Below are 18,205 nucleotides of genomic sequence, written 5' to 3' on the forward strand. Positions count from 1 at the left end.
CCAGAGAGCTAGGATTACAGGTGTGAGCCACCGCACCCGGCCTCGACTGGCTTTTAAAACACATGCACACACACACACACAGTTTATTTCCACACCCCACCAACTTATATTTTTTAAAAAATTTTTTACTTATTAATTTCTTTTCTTTTTTTAGAGACAGAGTCTTACTCTGTTGCCCAGGCTAGATTGCAGTCACATGATCACAGCTCACTGTAGCCTGGAATTCCTGAGCTCAAGTGATTCTCCCACCTCAGCCTCCCCTCAGCCTCCCTACAGCAGCTGGGACTACAGGTGATAGCCACCGTGCCTGGCTAATTTTTTCTATTTTTAGTAGAGACAGCGGTCTCGTTCTTGTTCAGGCTGGTCTCGAACTCCTGACCTCCAGAGATCCTCCCGCCTCGGCCTCCCAGAGTGCTAGGATTACAGGTGTGAGCCACAGCACCGGACCAATGTGAAGATCTTAAAGTGTTGAGTTCAATTAGTTTTGACAACTGTACACCTCGGTGTTAACTACCAAGTGAAAGAAGATGTAGGCCGGGTGTTGTGGCTCACGCCTGTAATCCTAGCACTCTGGGAGGCCGAGGCGGGCGGATTGCTGGAGGTCAAGAGTTCGAAACCACCCTGAGCAAGAACCCCCCCCTGCCCCCCGGCTCTACTACAAATAGAAAATTAATTGACCAACTAAAAATATATATACAAAAAAAATTAGCCGGGCATGGTGGCACGTGCCTGTAGTCCCAGCCACTTGGGAGGCTGAGGCAGTAGGATTGCTTGAGCCCAGGAGATTGAGGTTGCTGTGAGCTAGGCTGACGCCACGGCACTCACTCTAGCCTGGGCAACAGAGTGAGACTCTGTCTCAAAAAAAAAAAAAAAAAAAAAAGAAGATGCAGAACATTTCAGCTGCCCCAGAAAAAGTCCCTAGCCTCCCTTTCCTGTCAGTTCTCCCCATCACCGGAGCGCTGACGGGTTTTAAGCACATTATGTTTGCGGGTGTTTTTGTTTTTACTTAAAAGATGTGCTAGTTTAGGCTTGCAATTCGAAAGGATGGCTCCTGCTGCTGTGTAGAGGATGGCTTGAGACCATGTAGGGTACAGAGCGGCTAGAGACGACCCCGCCCGGATTGCCAGGAGGTTGCCTAGCAACTAGGAGGCGCTGTCCGCGGGCCCAGGGCTCCGCGCAGGCTGAAGGAGGAAGCCCCGCCCCCGCCCCGCGCAAGAGCCCGTAGGCAGCCTCGCCCCGCGTCGGGGGGCGGGCAGACGTTTCTTATTGGCCGGCTTCCCGGAAGCGACAGATTCGGATCTCGACCGCAGTCTTGCGAGCCCGAGCGGCTGTGTAGGGTGCGCGGTGCGTGGCTGCGGCGCGTGGTGCGGGCTCGTGGCGGGACGGGAGCGCACGCCTTAATCGTGAACCAAGAGCTGTTCCCGCTGGGCCTGTTTGGAGCATGGCCCGCACCGGGCACTCCAGACCGTACTGCGCAGCCCAGTACTAGCCTGGGGGGGGTCTCAGCGATTGGGACCAGACCGAGGGGGAGCGGGGATCCCCACCGCCCCAGGCCCTGGTGCGTGACTGACCCTCCGGTTCCTAGAGCCCCCAGTGCAGGCCAGGATGTTCGTCCTCGTGGAGATGATGGACACCGTGCGGATCCCCCCGTGGCAGTTTGAGAGGAAGCTCAACGACTCCATTGCTGAGGAGTTGAACAAGAAGTTGGCCAACAAGGTACTGGATCTACGGGCTGGCGGGCTGGCCTTGGCACGGGAGGACCCAGCACTGCCCACCCGGCCGCTGCAGGCTTGGCCTATGGTCATGCCAAGCCTTGGCCCTGGGCAAGTAGCTTAATGTTTCAGGATTTCGTTTTCCTCACGGTGAAACGGTATAGGGGGTATAGGGATTGGAGGATGTTGGAGGGACCAAAAGAGAGGATGGGCTTGAAAAAGGGTGTTGTAACTAGGAAGTGCTAGATTCCATACTTCCAAATTACTTTGCAACCTTAGGCAAGTTACTTACCTGCTCTGGGCCTCAGCTTCCATTTGTAAAATGGGGATAAAATGTTGCTGTCCTACCAACTATGCATTGTTTTTGTGAACATGGACCTTTCTAGTAGTTTAGAGTTAACTGTCATGTTTATCCACTCATTCCTGCCATGCTTGAATGCCTTACCGCCAGCTGGTCAGCTGCCTTCCCACTCCCCTTTCTGGAGTAACCCTCCCTCCTCAGTTATTTTGTGTGATGTCACTCTCTTTCCCTAGCACTTACCACACTCTTATTTTCTTGTTTGTTTACTTGGTTACTGTTTTTCTCTTTCCTTCTCTACCAGGGCAAGGACCTTATCTTTTTCCCTGCAGTTTCCCCACATTGGCCCAGAGCCTGACACAGAGTTCCTTAATTGTCTGTTGATTGAATGAATCAAACAGACCAGGTCTGCCCTGCAATATCCTTTGACCGACAGGTGTTCACACACCTGCGGAAGAAAGGCACTTCATAGGGAAGGAGTGGGCAGGCAGCTTTGTTGAGATAGCCAGCTGAGATCTGATGGCGAGCAGGAGCCAACTAGTGGATTCGCTATTGGGGTGGGTGGAGAGAAGAGCTGTGCTGGCAGGGAGTAGCATGCGCAAAGGCCCTGTGGAAAAGGGCCTGCCCCGTTGAGCAGTGGGAGCAAGGGGTGGGCCGGAAGGGTGAGTGGGGCCAGGCCACAGCCCTGTGGGACTTTGTAGTCAGGGTGTTGGTCTTTATCCATACAGCAGCAAGAGGTGATGGGCTGAGAAGGAGACAGAAAGAGGAAGATTGGTTGGCTTTAGACATGAGGCAGGTTCCTTCAAAAGAGGCTGGAGTTGCCAGGTGCAGTGGCTCATGCCTGTAATCCTAGCGCTCTGGGAGGCTGAGGTGGGAGGATTGCTTGACCTCAAGAGTTCGAGGCCGGGCGTGGTGGCTCACGCCTGTAATCCTAGCTCTCTGGGAGGCCGAGGCGGGCGGATTGCTCGAGGTCAGGAGTTCAAGACCAGCCTGAGCAAGAGTGAGACCCCGTCTCTACTATAAATAGAAAGAAATTAATTGGCCAACTAATATATATATATATAAAAAAAATTAGCCGGGCATGGTGGCGCATGCCTGTAGTCCCAGCTACTTGGGAGGAGGCTGAGGAAGGAGGATCGCCTGAGCCCAAGAGTCTGAGGTTGCTGTGAGCGAGGCTGACACCACGGCACTCACTCTAGCCCGGGCGACAGAGTGAGACTCTGTCTCACAAAAAAAAAAAAAAAAAGAGTTTGAGACCAGCCTCTGTGAGAGTGAGACCCCATCTCTACAAAAAATAGAAAAAATATTAGTCAGGTGTTGTAGCATGCCTATAGTGCCAGCTACTCGGGAGGCTGAGGCAGGAGGATTGCTTGAGTTTGAGGTTGCAGTGAGCTATGGTGACACCACTACGCTCCTCCCACGGTGACAGAGTGAGACTCTCTTTCTCTTTTTTTTTTAATTGTAGAGATGGGTCTCACTCTTGCACAGGTTGGTCTCGAACACCTGAGTTCAAATGATCTGTGCACCTTGGCCTCCAGAGTGCTAGGATTATAGGTTTGAGCCACTGTGTCCGACCGAAACTCTGTATTAAAAAAAGAAAAAAAAGGCTGCAGTTGAAGGAGGAAGGTGTACAGTTTTGGGGGTTGTTAGGCAGTGGACAGAACTCATAGGGGCCTCAGTTGATGGCCTGGTTACTTTGTGAAGTAGAAGGTGAGAGGGGGGACTGTGGGGGATGAGGTACGACCTCATAGAGAAAGAAGGTGTGAAAAGTCCAAGAATGGAGTGTGGTCCCTTTGGGGCACAGGTCCTGTTGAGTCAAGTCTTTCTGTATTTGAATGGTTGAATCATTTTTAGAGAGGCCACATGGAAGAAGTCTGTGGTCCCTCGAAGGGCATAGTTCTCCTTGTGCTTCCAAAGCTGCCTGGACTCTGGCCTCATCCTGGAGAGGTCCGGCCCCCACTCTGAGTTCTCTGGGCTTCTCAATGATCATTGGATGGTTCCTGCAAGGTTTGCAATTGGGCAGTGATGACATTAATGGCAGATAAGCAGACACTGAGTAGCCAGTCATTTGGAACACCATGGTCTAGGGATGTGGGCATGGGATTTCTGCCCGATCTCAGGGCCTTGGCCATGTGTCACTCTGCACCTGGGGAGTGGGCCTCAGAGTCATTTTGTGTACCTGTGCACACAGGTCGTGTACAATGTGGGACTCTGCATCTGTCTGTTTGACATCACCAAACTGGAGGATGCCTACGTGTTCCCAGGGGATGGTGCGTCACACACCAAAGGTGGGTATCTTCTCTTTCTAGGGTGTTAGTTTTGTTGGGGCTCAGTTTTCTATAGCAAAAGGTCAAGCCAAAGCCAAGTGTGGTGGTGCACCTGTGGTCCCAGCTACCCAGGAGGCCGAGGCAAGAGGATCACTTGAGCCCAGGAGTTAAAGGCCAGCCTGAGCAATAGTGAGATCCTATATCTAAAAAAAAAATTAAAATAGGATGTAAAATAAGGGCTGGCTACAGTGGATAACACCTGTAATCCCCAGCACTTTGGGAAGCCAAGACAGGATCACTTGAGGCTAGGAGTTTGAGACTAGCCTGGGCAACATAGACCCTGTCTCTGCAAAAATAGAAAAATCAGCAAAGCGTGATGGCACATGCCTGTAGTCCCAGCTACTCAGGAGGCTGAGGCAAGAGGATTTCTTGAGCCCAGGAATTTGAGGTTGCAGTGAGCTGTGATGATGCTCTAGCCTGGGCAAAAAGAGTAAGATTCTGTCTCAGTTAAAATAAGGTCAGGCCACAGAGAGGGCTGGAGGGTGGTGGGAGTCTTGCAGCTGAGTCCTGAAGCTGCCAGAAATTGACTGACTTGGTGGCAATGGGCAGACTCTTGCTCTCTCTCTGGGCCTCGGTTTCCTCATCTGTAAGACCCAGGAGGTGGACTAGGGGATTCTCAAGGCTTCTCCAGCTCTGAGATTGTGGTTTTATGTCTGTGCCCCTTTTGGTCTCATCTGGTACTGAGCCCACTCTCTGCCCGGCCCTTGGGCTGCTGCTTGGTGGGGGGAGACAGGCCAGGCAGGGAGGACGCTGTGGAGTGGTCATCACTGGGCTAGGGGTGTGTAGAGCAAAGGGCAGGGGGACTTTGAGAGCAGGAGGATGTAGCAGTAAGAGTGTGGCCTTGGGATTCAAAGCCCAGCTCTGCCACTTACTAGCTGTGTGTCTGAGCAGAATAGGGAACCTCTCTGTCTTCATCTATAAATTGCAATTAACAGTAGATTTTATATTCCAGGACCTGGAGAGGAGGTCAGGAAAAAAAATGTATATCTATGTATTCCAGGACTATTGTAAGGATTAAGGGGTTAATGCCTGTAAAGGACAGGACCTTGGCACCTCGTGAGTGCTCAGTGGCTGATTGACTTGGATTGTTTCTCCCGATTCTGTGGGTCAGTGGGTGGTGTTCTTCCAGACTGGCTGGGCCAGGGCTGGATGGTCTAGGATGGCCTCCCATTCTGGTCATTGGCAGACGGGTGGGTCTAGGGGCCTGGCCTGGGCTGGGCTGGCTTGTCTTTGCCCCACGTGGTCTCTCCTTGTGGTAGGCCAGACTGGGCTTGGTGCTTATAAGGTTCCAAAGCTTAGCGCACAGCCTCTTCTTGAGCCTCTGCTTAGATCCCGTTGGTCAAAGCAGGTCAGATGGCCAAGGCCAGGGTCAAGGGATGGAGAAATAGATGCCACCTCTGGATGGAAGAAGGTGTAGTCACATTGCAAAGGGGTATGCATCTGGCATGGGAGGGTGGTCCCCAGATCTCAGAAGGAGGGAGGAATAGAAAGACAGCTACCTTGAGAGGAGCTATGACAGCCAGTCAAGGAAGGTGTGAGCCCAGGCAACCTCTCAGGAAAGGGAAGAGCATTCTTCACTTTCCTGTCTGGACCCAGCCGCCCAGCCCGAGGTGGAGGGTGAGGGCCCGTTGAGGGGATGCAAGACAGTCAGAGTGTAGGTGTGTGGCCTTGGCCTTGCCATCAACTGGGCATTCGTGAAAAATGCAGATTCTCAGCCTGCGCCGGCCTGCTGAGTCAGGTTCTCAGCGGGGTGGACCCAAAGACTGTGTTAACAAGGTGCCTGGTGGTTGTCACACATGCCCACTCTTGAGGAGCCTTGCCATGGTCCCTTTGGCCAGCCTGTCAGCACAGAGATGCCTGAGAATTCCAGAACGTGCTGAGACTGCCTGGTGTTCATGTCTAGCCATCCAGAGACATAAATAGTTTCTGGCCATCCTAGATGGATTTTGCCGCACTCTGGGAAGAGCACTGAGAAACAGGCTGTCTCTGTACAGACCAGGAGCGTTTTCACTGGGACACGAATAAGACCATGGTGTGCAGTGGCTCACGTCTGTAATCCTAGCACTCTGGGAGGCCGAGGCTGGCAGATTGCTCGAGGTCAGGAGTTCGAAACCAGCCTGAGCAAGAGCGAGACCCCGTCTCTACTATAAATAGAAAGAAATTAATTGCCCAACTAACACATATATAGAAAAAATTAGCCGGGCATGGTGGTGCATGCCTATAGTCCCAGCTACTCAGGAGGCTGAGGCAGCAGGATTGCTTGAGCCCAGGAGTTTGAGGTTGCTATGAGCTAGGCTGACGCCACAGCACTCACTCTAGCCTGGGCAACAAAGCGAGACTGTCTCAAAATAAAAAAAACGATTTATACTGTTGAGTTTTATTATCCGCACACCCCCACCTTGGGTCCCCATTTTGTTGAGAGCCAGGTGGAGATGTGTGGCAATACACAGACCCAGATTTGAATTCTGGCTCTTGCCCCCCTAGATAGGGATCTTGGGCAGGTAACTCCACCTCTCTCTGCCTCAGTTTCCTCATCTGTACAATGAGGTTAACACTTGTGACTATAAAGCTGGGTGTGGTGGTGCACACCTATAGTCCCAGTTACTCAGAAGGCTGATGCAGGAGGATCACTTTGAGCCCAGGAGTTCGAGGCTATAGTGAGCTATGACGGTGCCATTGCACTCCAGCCTGGGTGACAGAGACCCTGTCTCTTAACAACAAAAAAACCCACTTGCAACTAAAAGCTCCTCAAGGCCTGTTGAGCACTGTACAGGGTGCTACTTTGTGGCGGGGCTTGATTCCCAGCTTCAAGGCTGACCCCCGACCCCAGGCACCTATCCCACTTCTCCTGCCCCCATCTTACCAGGGCTATGGCCATTGAGTGCTGAGGGAGGGGGTCAGCACCTGACATGCCACGTGTCACCTTTGCTTTGGGAACATTCATTGGCCAGGTGCCTGCTACTTGCACCCCCTGTGGCCCCGGCCGTGTTGCAGCTGCCTGTCCCAGACGCTTCCCCATCTGCACACCCCCGAGACAGCAGCAGCGCCGCCCTCGCTGATGGCTGCGAGGGGCAGAGCAGCAAGCCTCTGGGAAGCCTTTGGCCGGCGCCTGGCACGTGGTAGGTGCTCACAGATGTCAGCCTTTGTGATTTGGACACTGACCCCAATTGGCCAGGCCTGTTACTTCATGCCGGCCCTGTTCTCCATGCCCTCCAAGCCCAGGACCTGCCTTGTGCCCCCACCCTAGAGTGGGTGGGGACCCTGCTCTCGGCTCCAGAGCAGCTGCCTTTGTGCCTTCATGCTGTCGTTTGCTATTATCTTTTTGCTATTGGGGTAAAATACACATAACAAAGATTACCACTTTAAACTGTACACATTTATAAGTGTATAGTTCAGTGGCATTAAGCACATTCACATTTTTTTTCTGAGTTTTTTTTTTTTTTTTTTTTTTTTGAGACAGAGTCTCACTTTGTTGCCCAGGCTAGAGTGAGTGCCGTGGCGTCAGCCTAGCTCACAGCAACCTCAATCTCCGGGGCTCAGTGATCCTACTGACTCAGCCTCCCGAGTAGCTGGGACTACAGGCATGCGCCACCATGCCCGGCTCATTTTTTGTATATATATTTTTAGTTGGTCAATTAATTTATTTCTATTTTTGGTAGAGACGGGGTCTCACTCAGGCTGGTTTCGAACTCCTGACCTTGAGCAATCCGCCCGCCTCGGCCTCCCAAAGTGCTAGGATTACAGGCGTGAGCCACCACGCCCGGCCCTGAGTTATTTTTTCTCCTCAGTATTTACCACAGTTTTAAAACTACAAATTTTATTTATCTACTTTCTCTCATTAGAATGGAAACTGCACAAAGAGAGGGACTTTCTGGTCTGCTTTGTTCACTGTCACAGACCCACTACTTAGAATAGTGACAGACATATGCGAAGCACTCAGTAGCTATTTGTCGAATGAATGAAGGAAAAGGGTAGACGTTTCCAAGAGGCAAATTTTATTCTTTAATGAAAAACCTTATAATAAGCAGAGCTGCTTGCCAGCACAATCTAATTCAAAACGTACAGAACGCTACTTCTTGAACAGCTGTTACTTCATCTCGTCTTCACAAAGCCCCAGGATAGGAGGAAGGCTGGGCAGAGATTATGATGCCTGTTCAAGAAGAAATAGTCCAGGCTGGGCGCAGTGGCTCACGCCTGTAATCCTAGCACTCTGGGAGGCCGAGGTGGGAGGATAATCTGAGCTTAGGAGTTCAGTACCAGCCTGAGCAAGAGCGAGACCCCGTCTCTACTAAAAATAGAAAGAAATTAGCTGGGCGACTAAAAATATATAGAGAAAAAATTAGCCAGGCATGGTGGTGCATGCCTGTAGTCCCAGCTACTCGGGAGGCTGAGGCAGGAGGATCGCTTGAGCCCAAGAGTTTCAGGTTGCTGTGAGCTAGGCTGACGCCACGGCACTCTAGCCTGGGCAACAGAGTTAGACTCTGTCTCAAAAAAAGAAAAAAAGAAATAGTCCAAACAAAGGACAAGGACTCGCCAAAGTTCAAACACCTGGCTGGAATAGGGGTGCAGCTGTGGATGAATGTTGGCCCTGGAAGAGCCTGGGAGGTGATGGGTGACAGTTGGGTTTGAAGGGCCTCTGTTGCCAGAAGCCATGAGGACCTCTGAAAGGGAGGCTGAGTCAAAGGTGACTAGAACTGAGGAGCAGCAAAGGAGTAGGGGAGGCGACAAGGCTGATCTCTAATCGGATTTGGCCCAGGCCTGGGAGGGCAGCTGAGTTTCCCCACGGCAGTATTCTGAGCTTGGGGCTGACTAGTCAGTCACTCAAGTCTGTGCATAATTTCCAGTGTCGGAACTGGACAGGCGACCTCGAGAGACCAGTGAGTCCACCGCTAGTTTTCAGGGTCTGTGAGGACTGTGGAGATGGTTGGGGCAGCGACCATGTTGGTGTGTTTATCCCCAGCTTCTGTAGAGCCTGGACTAAGTAGGAATGCACATATTTTTGTTCAGGGCATACATACAAGAATGAATGTGCTCATACCAGAAACAGGCTGAGAGCACAGACAGGAGGGGCGTAAAATCACCCAGCAGTTCCGAGGTAGAAGCTGATAAATATTCCTGGGACTCAGTAGGACACACAGCCTGAGTACTAACGCAGGTGGCTGTGAGCTCTTTTTCAGAAGGGGTTAAGCACATTCACATTGTTGTGCCACCCTCATCACCCTCCATCTCCAGAAGATTTTTATCTTCCCAAACTGAGGCTTGATAGCTATCAAACGCTAATTCCCACTGCCCTGGCCCCCACCCCCACCATTTTGCTCTGTTTTTGTTTTTGTTTTTTTTTAAAGCCAGTCAAATTTAGCAGTGGGGGTTTGAATACCAACTTTAGCGATACTAACGTTAATAAGTTCTGACAACTCCTACCATCGGACCAGCCTGCTCTGTCTGCTTGACTACTCTGGGGACCTCACGTAAGTGGAATCATGTAGTATTTGTCCTTTTTATAGAAACTCACCATGTCCCAAGGCAGCCTTACTTATCCTGGGACAAACTTTGTTCAAGCCCATGACTGAGAATGAGGCTTCTCTTCCTGATGGTCCTTGGGGCCCTCCTCTGGCTTCCCAGCCTCCCACCTGCAGGCCGAACATCCTAGAACTTCAGGTGGGCTCCTGTGCGACAAGCCCCAGACCCGGCGTGTCCTCTGTGTGCTCCAGTCGAGCTGTGATTCACACAACACAGAGTTCGCCCTTTCAAGCCTACAGTTCGGTGGGTTCTAGTATATTCAGAGTTGTGCAGCTATCACCACTGTCTAATCCCACATTTCATCGCCCTAAGAAACCCCACGCCTGTTAGCCGTCAGTCCTTTCGCTCCCCTTCACCCCCCCTGGCAACCTCTAATCTACCGCTGTGGACTTGCTTGTTCTGGACACTTAGGTAAGTAGAACCGTACGCTATGTGGCTTCTGTGACTGGCTTCTTACTCAAGGTTCACCCATGTTGTAGCATGTGTCACAAGTTCCTTTTTGAGGCCGAGAACATCCTATGACGTGTGCACCTTGTTGTTTATGCACTTCTCTGTTGGGGGACGCTTGGGTTGAGTTGCATTTGGGGGGGCTCTTGCATTTGCTTTTGGATGTGTTTGTTCCAGACCAGGGTTCCCTGGGCACAGGATTATGTGCTGTCCCACCCATCGGCCCAGCGGCTAAACCAGGCTTTGCACAAACCTGGGACAGGCTCTTTGAGGATTTATTAAACCGAACTGAACATTGGGTCATGCGGGGGACAGGGTTTTTCCATCCTGTGGGCAAGTGACCCTTGGCTGCCCTCTTGTGCTCTCCGGAAGGCCAGCAGGAGGCTTGGTCATCGTCAAGGTGGCTCCAAGGGCTCATGCTTATCTCCTTGTGGGGAGAGGGCACTGGCTGCCTCTCCTTTCCTCATGCCTCGCTGTTGTGCGGAGCCGGGCACCCTGCTGTCCTGGGTGCCATGGTGGAGGCCTGTGTTTGGAGATTAAACCTGTCAGAGGCAGGCAGGCGTCAACCCGTGGTCCTGTCTGGTGGCTACAGCTAGACTTGGAGGCTCCCCATGGTGGAATGGACAGAACAGCTGTGTGGCTGTGAGCAGGTTACCCAGGCTGTCTGAGCTGCCGCCTCCTTCTCACAGTGGGAAGGTGACATCTAGCACAGGTGGAGCATGACAGCATGCAGCCAACAGCGGGGGACAGCTCCATGCTTATTCTCAGCCCAGCATTGGGTGACCCCTTTGGGGCTTTAAGCAAGGAGCCAGGAGTGGCAGGTGACATACAGCTTCTGCCAGGGTCTGGGGTCAGTCTGTGATATGAATATGAGCACAGATCCTATCTGGTATTTTCTTTGGGGTGAGGTGAGTGGGGAACCCCTAGGCAGGGCCTGAAAACCTGCAGAGGCATTCTGCTGGGCTGTCAGCCTGCGCCTCGGTACCGGCATTTTTAGCATCCTGTTCCAGGTCAGAGCTGTGCCTGCGGCAGAGTTTGCCAGGTGGGAGGAGACAGGGGACTTGTTTCTAAGGCTCGTCCCCTTTGCCAGTGCTTCTGTCCTGTTTAGAATTGAAAGGAGAGCGTGGAGGAAGGTTGGAATTGACTTTGGAGTCACTAGGGGCACAGAGTCTGGCCTCGTGTTCTTATCTGGTGGATCTGGGAGCCAGCCCTCAGCTCCACGCAGCCACTGCTGGCCCCTTATGTGGGGACCAAGCTGTGGCCTTGCAGGCGATGGAGGGAGGGTCCTCTGGTTCTGGGTTTGCAGGAGGACATGGCATGGATCCCTGGTGGCTCCTGAAACAGCCATGGAGGCCTTCAGGTCAATGGGCTGGTACGTGAGGTTGACATTGGAGAGCACGGTGGCCTGTCTCAGTGGCCATCCTTGAGTCACTGATGTGCCTCCTTTGTTTCCAGTGCATTTTCGCTACGTGGTGTTCCATCCCTTCCTGGACGAGATTCTGATCGGGAAGATCAAAGGCTGCAGCCTGGAGGGAGTGCACGGTAACAGCGGGAGCACGTGGGGTGGGCGGTCTGTGCCCGTCCCTGTGGGGGTGGGGGAGGGCAGAGGCCAAATCTTCCGAGGTGTCTGAAGCTCACTCATCCTCGAGGGCCTATGTGGGGGAGCACTTAGCCCCCTCTTGCTTTCATGTATCAAGTGAGGACCTCAGTCGGCCTCGAGGTTTCACTGTGAGGCCGGAACTCAGGACGTCAGGGTGGGCACTGAAGGTGGTGGAAGTGACTGGGGGCCTATGGTGCCTGCTGGTCCCTGTTGTGTGCAGTGTCCGCCTGAGGTTTTGGGGACCGGTTGCTTGGGTCTCTGTGGGTGATGTAGGCAGAGGCTAAGCCTCAGGGTGGGGAAGGGGCCCAGATTTCCATGGCGACACCTGCCCCCTGGGCAGCACCAGGTAGGGGGCTTAGCCTGTCAAGTAGCCAGCCCCTTGTTTGTCCACTGGTAACCCCTGTCCTGTGCTGTCGCCTTCATTTCCTCCAGTGTCTCTAGGGTTCTTCGATGACATCCTCATCCCTCCAGAGTCGCTACAGCAGCCAGCCAAGTTGTATCCTCCCGAGGCTAACGTGGGTCACGGAGGAGCTCAGGCCTCTCTAAGGGACAGTCCTCACCCCTCGGGTGGGCCCCTGGGTGCTGTGATCTGGCGCGGCTGGCCTCTGTGCTGCCCCTTTGCTCCAGAAGCACCCACCTGCCTGTGCCTCCCCGCATTGACCATGATGTCCACACGCCTGTCTCTACCTGGGCTGCCGGGCTTGGTTGTGTAGCTTGTGTGCTGCACACCATTAGGGCTGTGGTGTCCCGAGGGGCACCATTCACTTCTAGTTCACTTTTCTTAGGTTGTCCCTGCAGGAATCATTTCAAATCCTCCCCTGGGAGGTTTGTCCTGGCTGCCTGGGACGTGAGGCCTTGCCCATGTGCCAGGTCTGGGGCCAGGTTGTTTCCCTCTCCTGGGCCCCCATTGCCCTCGTCCCAGCCCTCACCTTGCTGCACTGAGGTGAGCTGTTTCTGTGGGGGTGTCACTAATCTGAGACTATTCACTGGGAGGGACTGTGTCCTGTCACCACTGTACCCGCAGTGCCAGCATGAGACCTGGCACAGACGGAGGACCCAGCGGTGGGACTGCCGCCAGAGGGCAGTGTGGCTGCTCAGTGTGGGCCCTGGAGGGAGATGGGGAGGGCACAGCGGCTGCCTGGCTGGGCCTGTGCGTGGGAAACCCTGGTCCCAGCTGGTCCTCTCACCAGCTGTGGGCCTTAGGGCAGGTGACCTCCTGTCCCACCACAACCTCTTGAAAACTGGGCAAGTCCACAAGTCTAGAGTGCCTATCAGATTGTCAGGACGCTTGGGTGAAGACGACCAGGGTGTGTGTGTGTGTGGGGGGGCACTGCAGGCAGCAGCAGGTCGTCTAATGAAGGACGCTTGGGTGAAGACGACCAGGGTGTGTGTGTGTATGGGGGGGGCACTGCAGGCAGCAGCAGGTCGTCTAATGAGGTGGGATTTGCCGCCTCCCTTCCTTCCTGCTCTCATGCTGAGGACGTGTGTGGCCTGGCCCTGGTGCCTGGCAGGGGGCCCCAGGTTTCCTGTGCTGGATCCTGGTACCTGAGCACTGCTGCCCCTCCCAGTGGGCCCATGCCTTGCATGTGGGGCTGGGACCTGCTTCTCCTGTAACTTTCTAGACAAAGTGACCACAACCTGGGATTGGTTTTTCCTGGGGCAGTGCTGTGGGAGGACCCCTACCCCATGCTCAGCTCCACCACGACTCAGTTGTTGCCTTGACTCCGGGTCCCCCAGTGACGAGGCAGAGCAGGTATGGGTGTGGGAGTACGAGACGGAGGAAGGAGCGCATGACTTATACATGGACACTGGCGAGGAGATCCGCTTCCGGGTAGTGGACGAGAGCTTTGTGGACACGTCCCCCACAGGACCCAGCTCGGCTGAGGCCACCTCTTCTAGTGAGGAGCCACCAAAGAAGGAGGCCCCGTACACACTCGTGGTAAGAGGTCTTGCTGGCGCGGAGCCTGCTGTGCCGAGGGAGAGCCCAGGAGGGCAGCATGGGCCCTGCTCCCAGAATCCCCCACCTCCAGCGGGTCATGGTCCCTGCCCTGTGTGCTTGGCTGGTCACTTCTCCCTGGAGAGCCTGTTTCCATAGGCTGGGGCCGTGAGGGGACAAAGCTGCCTGTTGGGGAGGGTGGGAACATCAGTCCTGCTTGTAGGAGGGGCGGAGCCCATGCTGGACAAAGCCACTGATGAAGGGGCTTGGGAGAGATCAAAGCCCTGAGATCGAGGGTAGGGCCCCAGGGCAGGGCGACCTTCAGGGCCACTCCTCTCTGCACATAATTTGGAGGCTGGGCCTTATGGTGGCTTGGCCTTTCTGGTAGGACTAGACCACAGTGGCTCAGGAGGGCATGCGGAGGGTGCCTGACCACACTGAGGCCTTGGAGCCATCAAACCCATGCGTTCCTTTCTCAGGAGGAGTCTTCCTGGCTCGAGTGGCTCCTGATTTTCCCAAAGCCTCCTGGCTGTTGCGTGCCCTGCCTTTGCCTACACCAAGCCTGCTGGGTGCTGGGAAGGTTGGGCCCCTGACTTCCTGTCCCAGTTGGCTCAAGCCCTGAGTGACAGTGAGTGTGCCTGTTCTTTCTCTCCTCCTGGCAGGGATCCATCAGTGAGCCAGGCCTGGGCCTTCTCTCCTGGTGGACCAGCAACTAGCCCTGGGGCTCCACAGTGGATCCTGCCCATTGGCAGTCCCCACCCCTAGGGAGGTTGTGCGGCAAGCTGTGAAGACAGCAGCAGCTGAGGCTGATGCTACCAGCAACTGGACAGGGAGAGGGGCCAGAAGTGCCCGCCAGCTTGTCCCCCATGCCATCCTGGTCCTGCTCCTCCTCCCAGAGCTGCTACTGAAGTCCTGCCATCCCCACAGACTTCTGGCTTTCGGCAAAGACACTCAATAAACAACGTCAGTAGGGAAAGGGTCTTAAGGGTTGATGCCATGACCCAAGGTTACCGAGTTGCCATGGCATGTCCTTCCTCACCCCAGATCGCTTGTGGAGATGCTTTCTCCCAACGCCCTCAAAATGGCAAGACTTGGGGGCTGTGAGATGCAGGCTGCCTCAGGCTGGGCTTTGGGCCCTGGAAGCTGCCGGTAGCTGACGGCGTCTAAACATGAAGGAGCAGCCACCTTCCCATCAGCTTTAGGAGGAGAGTAGCCCGAGTCAGCCAAACCAGCTCCTGCTCAAGGAGTGGATGCCGTGGACTCTGGTGACCATTCTCCGTCATCTCCCACCTCCTTCCCTGCCACGGTACAGCAGAAAGCCTGGGGCCAGCTGACACTCGGACCTTAGCCTCTGCCATGAGCACCCTGCAGGTCTGCTGGGTTTTGCCAGGTTCCTCCTGCTCTTTCTCCCACATCTGCTGACACCAGGACACTCATTTTGCAGTAAGTCTTATCCTGGTGATGGGGCCTCCTGCCCTGGGCTCTAATGGGGCAACAGAGAATGGAGGTGCTGGAAGCATGTGTGCCTGGCCTCCAGCTGGTGCTCTGCTTCCCTAAAATAAAATTAAGAAAATAGCAGTGCTGTACGGGGTCCACTGATGCTGCTCCAGGAAGAGAAGCCCGCTCTTTGCCACATCCTGGTACTCCAGAGGCAGGTGACAATAGGTGTCTTGTGTTAGCTGTGACCTTGGGCAGACTGAGTGGCCTCACCTGTTAGATGGGCTGTGCCCACCCTCAGGGTGTTGAGAGGGCTGGATGGGACCATGCCTGCCACATCACTGCCCAGGGCAGGGTGAAGGCCCCTCTCTGGGAGGCTCCAACCTGGCCGGGCAGGGCTGCCGTGCAGGTGGAAGCGGGTTGGGTGGGAGGTGATGGGGAGGTCTTTTCTGCCACAGTTCAGGTCTCCTTCCAGCTGTGGCTACCTCCACTGGTCTTAGCTGAAAAGACCCTTCCTGAACCCCGGAACTGATGACAGACTACACAGACATCAACCACTCATAGGAACAGCCGCTGAATTTGGATTCTTATTTTCCTTGCAAGAGCAAAAGGTTCTCTAAAATCCTTCAGCCACAAGTGAAATGATCAGGAAGGAGAAAAACTTCTTTAGGTGTGAATCTTGTCATCAAAAATAAATACAGTTGCACGGAGTTGCTCAAGATCTGAACCAAACTAAAAACAGGAAGGCAGGGGCTAAAAAATTATCTTAAGAACGACCCCCAACTGCGGTCACTCCATAGGCTGAGGGAATGGAGGGCAGGAAGCGTGTCTGGTCACACCATCTTGGAGCAAGAAGCCATGGCTGGATGGATCAGATCGGCTCTGACGGCGCACGTGCAGCTGCATTTGTACGTAACGCCAGCGCAGGGTCGGAGGGGCAACCTGAGTCCTGGGCCTTAGTGCTGCAGCTCCTTCATTCTGTTCAGGGCGCTGCCGGCACGGAACCACTCGATCTGGGTCTCGTTGAAGGTGTGGTTCAGAAGGATGGTCTCCTGGGTGCCGTTAGGGTGTTTGATGATGCATTTCAGGGGCTGCAGGGAGGGAGGAGGGTGTGGGTGGGTGCTCTGAGGAGCACCCCACCTTGGATTTGCAGGGGCAGGAGGGCAGGTAAACTGAGCCTTAGGCCAGGTTTAAGGCTGTGTGGCCCAGGTAAAACCTGGATGGGACCCATAGGGGATGCCTGGGGCCCAAAGGGCTCTGCTGGGGCTGGGCTGTCACCCGAGGCCAAGCCTGGCCTAGTGAGTGGGGAGTCAGGGTGGGAGGGCCTGGGCTGGCACTTCTCTGCTCCACAGTGTTGCCGGAACGCTGCTCCAGCTAGAGCTGAGGTTATGGGAAGAGTTGCCGGTGGGGCCACGTGCAGAAGGAGGGGAAGCAAGGTGCCCGCCTGCCTGCCCACCCTTCTTCCTCAGCCCCCTGACCTTGCCGGGGGCGAAGTCGTTCAGGCCCTGAATGGTCAGCTTGTCCACAGGGTGAATCTTGTTGTAGTCGGCTGGGTCAGCAAAGGTGAGGGGCAGCAAGCCCTGCTTCTTCAGGTTGGTTTCTGGAAGGCAGAGGCACGCTTGGTCAGTGGGGGCAGGGGTGCCCCTTCCCTGCTCCTCTGTGCAAAGAGCCTCACTGGCCCTGACAGTGTCCTTTTCTAAATCCAGCTGGGGCTCTGGGCGACACCTCTATCCTGCTGCCTGGGACAAAGCTGGGGCAGTGACTACAAGGCCCCAGGGTCTGTTCCACTCCTGCTTTCACGGGGGCACCTGAAGCGAGTGCGTGCTGGTGCAGTCTCTGGGAGGCCTCCTGCTAGGCACAGCACAATTGGAAAACCCTCTGACGTGCGTCCTGGGCTCCAACTGCACAGGCCTGCCAGCTTGGAAGCAGGTCCAGTGCTTTGGGGATTGGAAGCTGTGGCTACTTGTGCTGCGCAGACCCAGGCACAAGGCTCCAGGCCCAGCCCCACCACTGGCAGGGTGGCTGACCTGGGGCTGCCAGTAGGGGACATGTGTGGGCTGGGTGTGGGCTCCAGCTCACCGTGGATCCTGGCGAAGCTCTTGGTGATGATGGCCCGGCCCCCGAGGTGGCGCGGCTCTAGCGCCGCGTGCTCCCGGCTCGAGCCCTCGCCATAGTTCTCATCTCCAATCACCACCCATTTGATGCCGTGTTTCTGCCAGGCAAGAAGGGTGAGGTTATGAGGCATAGGAGGGTACTGTCCCCACCTGCCCAGCCATGGGCATCATGAGGCTCTGGGGTCAAGGGGCTGGAAAGGTCCTTCCTCTCCTGTTTCCCAGGGCAGTGAAGTCTCTAGGATAGGACATTCTCTCATGGGGGCAGGCCACTCAAAGGGAGGACAGGTATATCTGTTCACCCTTGAGACCTAAGCCCCCAACTAAGATGCCCAGGCTGGAAGATCAGCCACAGGCCTCATGCCAGACCAGTCCCATCTGTCATACAGGCTTAATACTGTGTCACAAGAGTGCCTGGAGACCCCTTCACAGACCATACACACTGATGCCACCTGTGGGGACAGGAGGAATGAACGAGGAAGTCGGGTGAACGAAGACCAAATTAGGACCCGAGGGGACAGAGATCAGACATTGTCCCTGCCCACCCGTCTGCAGTGGGCACAGGGAGACAGGACCCACTCATCAGAGCTCAGCACGGATACAGGTGTGGGTGGAGGGTCACAGTGAGGGGACAGAGCCCAGGGCAGTAGTTGTGTGGTGGGAATGAGAGACGTGGGACCTGATTGCAAAGCTAGTGGTCTGGGTTCTTGGCTGGAGAGCACCCCTTTGCTGGAGCACTCGCTCTACCCTACCTGCCACCAGCAGGTGCCAGAGAACCCTCATCCTGCTGGGCCAGGACCTGGGTCCAGCCCTGGTT

At 54.8% G+C, this 18,205-nt stretch overlaps 2 protein-coding genes across 3 annotated transcripts in view; one reads left to right on the forward strand and one right to left on the reverse strand.

The window, feature by feature from the left end:
* Positions 1-1,285: 1,285 nt before the first annotated feature.
* POLR3H (RNA polymerase III subunit H) lies at positions 1,286-15,416 on the forward strand. 2 transcript variants are annotated; one of them, XM_012741702.2, is made up of 7 exons: positions 1,286-1,344; positions 1,586-1,716; positions 4,202-4,298; positions 11,760-11,846; positions 12,337-12,400; positions 13,642-13,843; positions 14,503-15,416. In XM_012741702.2, exons 2-7 carry the CDS (start codon positions 1,606-1,608, stop codon positions 14,554-14,556), a joined length of 615 nt encoding a protein of 204 aa, XP_012597156.1. In that variant the 5' UTR covers positions 1,286-1,344; positions 1,586-1,605; the 3' UTR covers positions 14,557-15,416. The 2 variants fall into 2 exon arrangements, with proteins under 2 accessions (XP_012597156.1, XP_012597158.1); XM_012741704.3 differs by lacking the exons at positions 1,286-1,344; positions 1,586-1,716; positions 4,202-4,298 and adding an exon at positions 10,939-11,676.
* A 435-nt stretch (positions 15,417-15,851) lies between these two features.
* Positions 15,852-18,205, reverse strand: part of ACO2 (aconitase 2) — a 48,709-nt gene continuing 46,355 nt past the window's right edge. The window contains exons 16-18 of the mRNA XM_076006965.1: positions 17,357-17,489; positions 16,756-16,877; positions 15,852-16,368 (exon numbers count right to left, since the gene is read on the reverse strand). Of these exons, the coding sequence (XP_075863080.1) occupies positions 16,234-16,368; positions 16,756-16,877; positions 17,357-17,489 (390 nt within the window). The 3' untranslated portion in view covers positions 15,852-16,233. The remainder of the gene's footprint in view (positions 16,369-16,755; positions 16,878-17,356; positions 17,490-18,205) is intronic.

Source organism: Microcebus murinus, chromosome 10 (assembly GCF_040939455.1).
Source record: "Microcebus murinus isolate Inina chromosome 10, M.murinus_Inina_mat1.0, whole genome shotgun sequence".
Classification (NCBI taxonomy): Eukaryota; Metazoa; Chordata; class Mammalia; order Primates; family Cheirogaleidae; genus Microcebus; species Microcebus murinus.

What these genes read in the sequence shown, in the direction of transcription:
- POLR3H (XM_012741702.2), top strand. Translation starts at nt 1,606, where the DNA reads ATGTTCGTCCTCGTGGAGATGATGGACACCGTGCGGATCCCCCCGTGG. An exon ending in TGGTGCGTCACACACCAAAG is followed by an intron (nt 4,299 to 11,759) that starts GTGGGTATCTTC and finishes CTTTGTTTCCAG; the next exon opens with TGCATTTTCGCTACGTGGTG. An exon ending in CTACAGCAGCCAGCCAAGTT is followed by an intron (nt 12,401 to 13,641) that starts GTATCCTCCCGA and finishes CGGGTCCCCCAG; the next exon opens with TGACGAGGCAGAGCAGGTAT.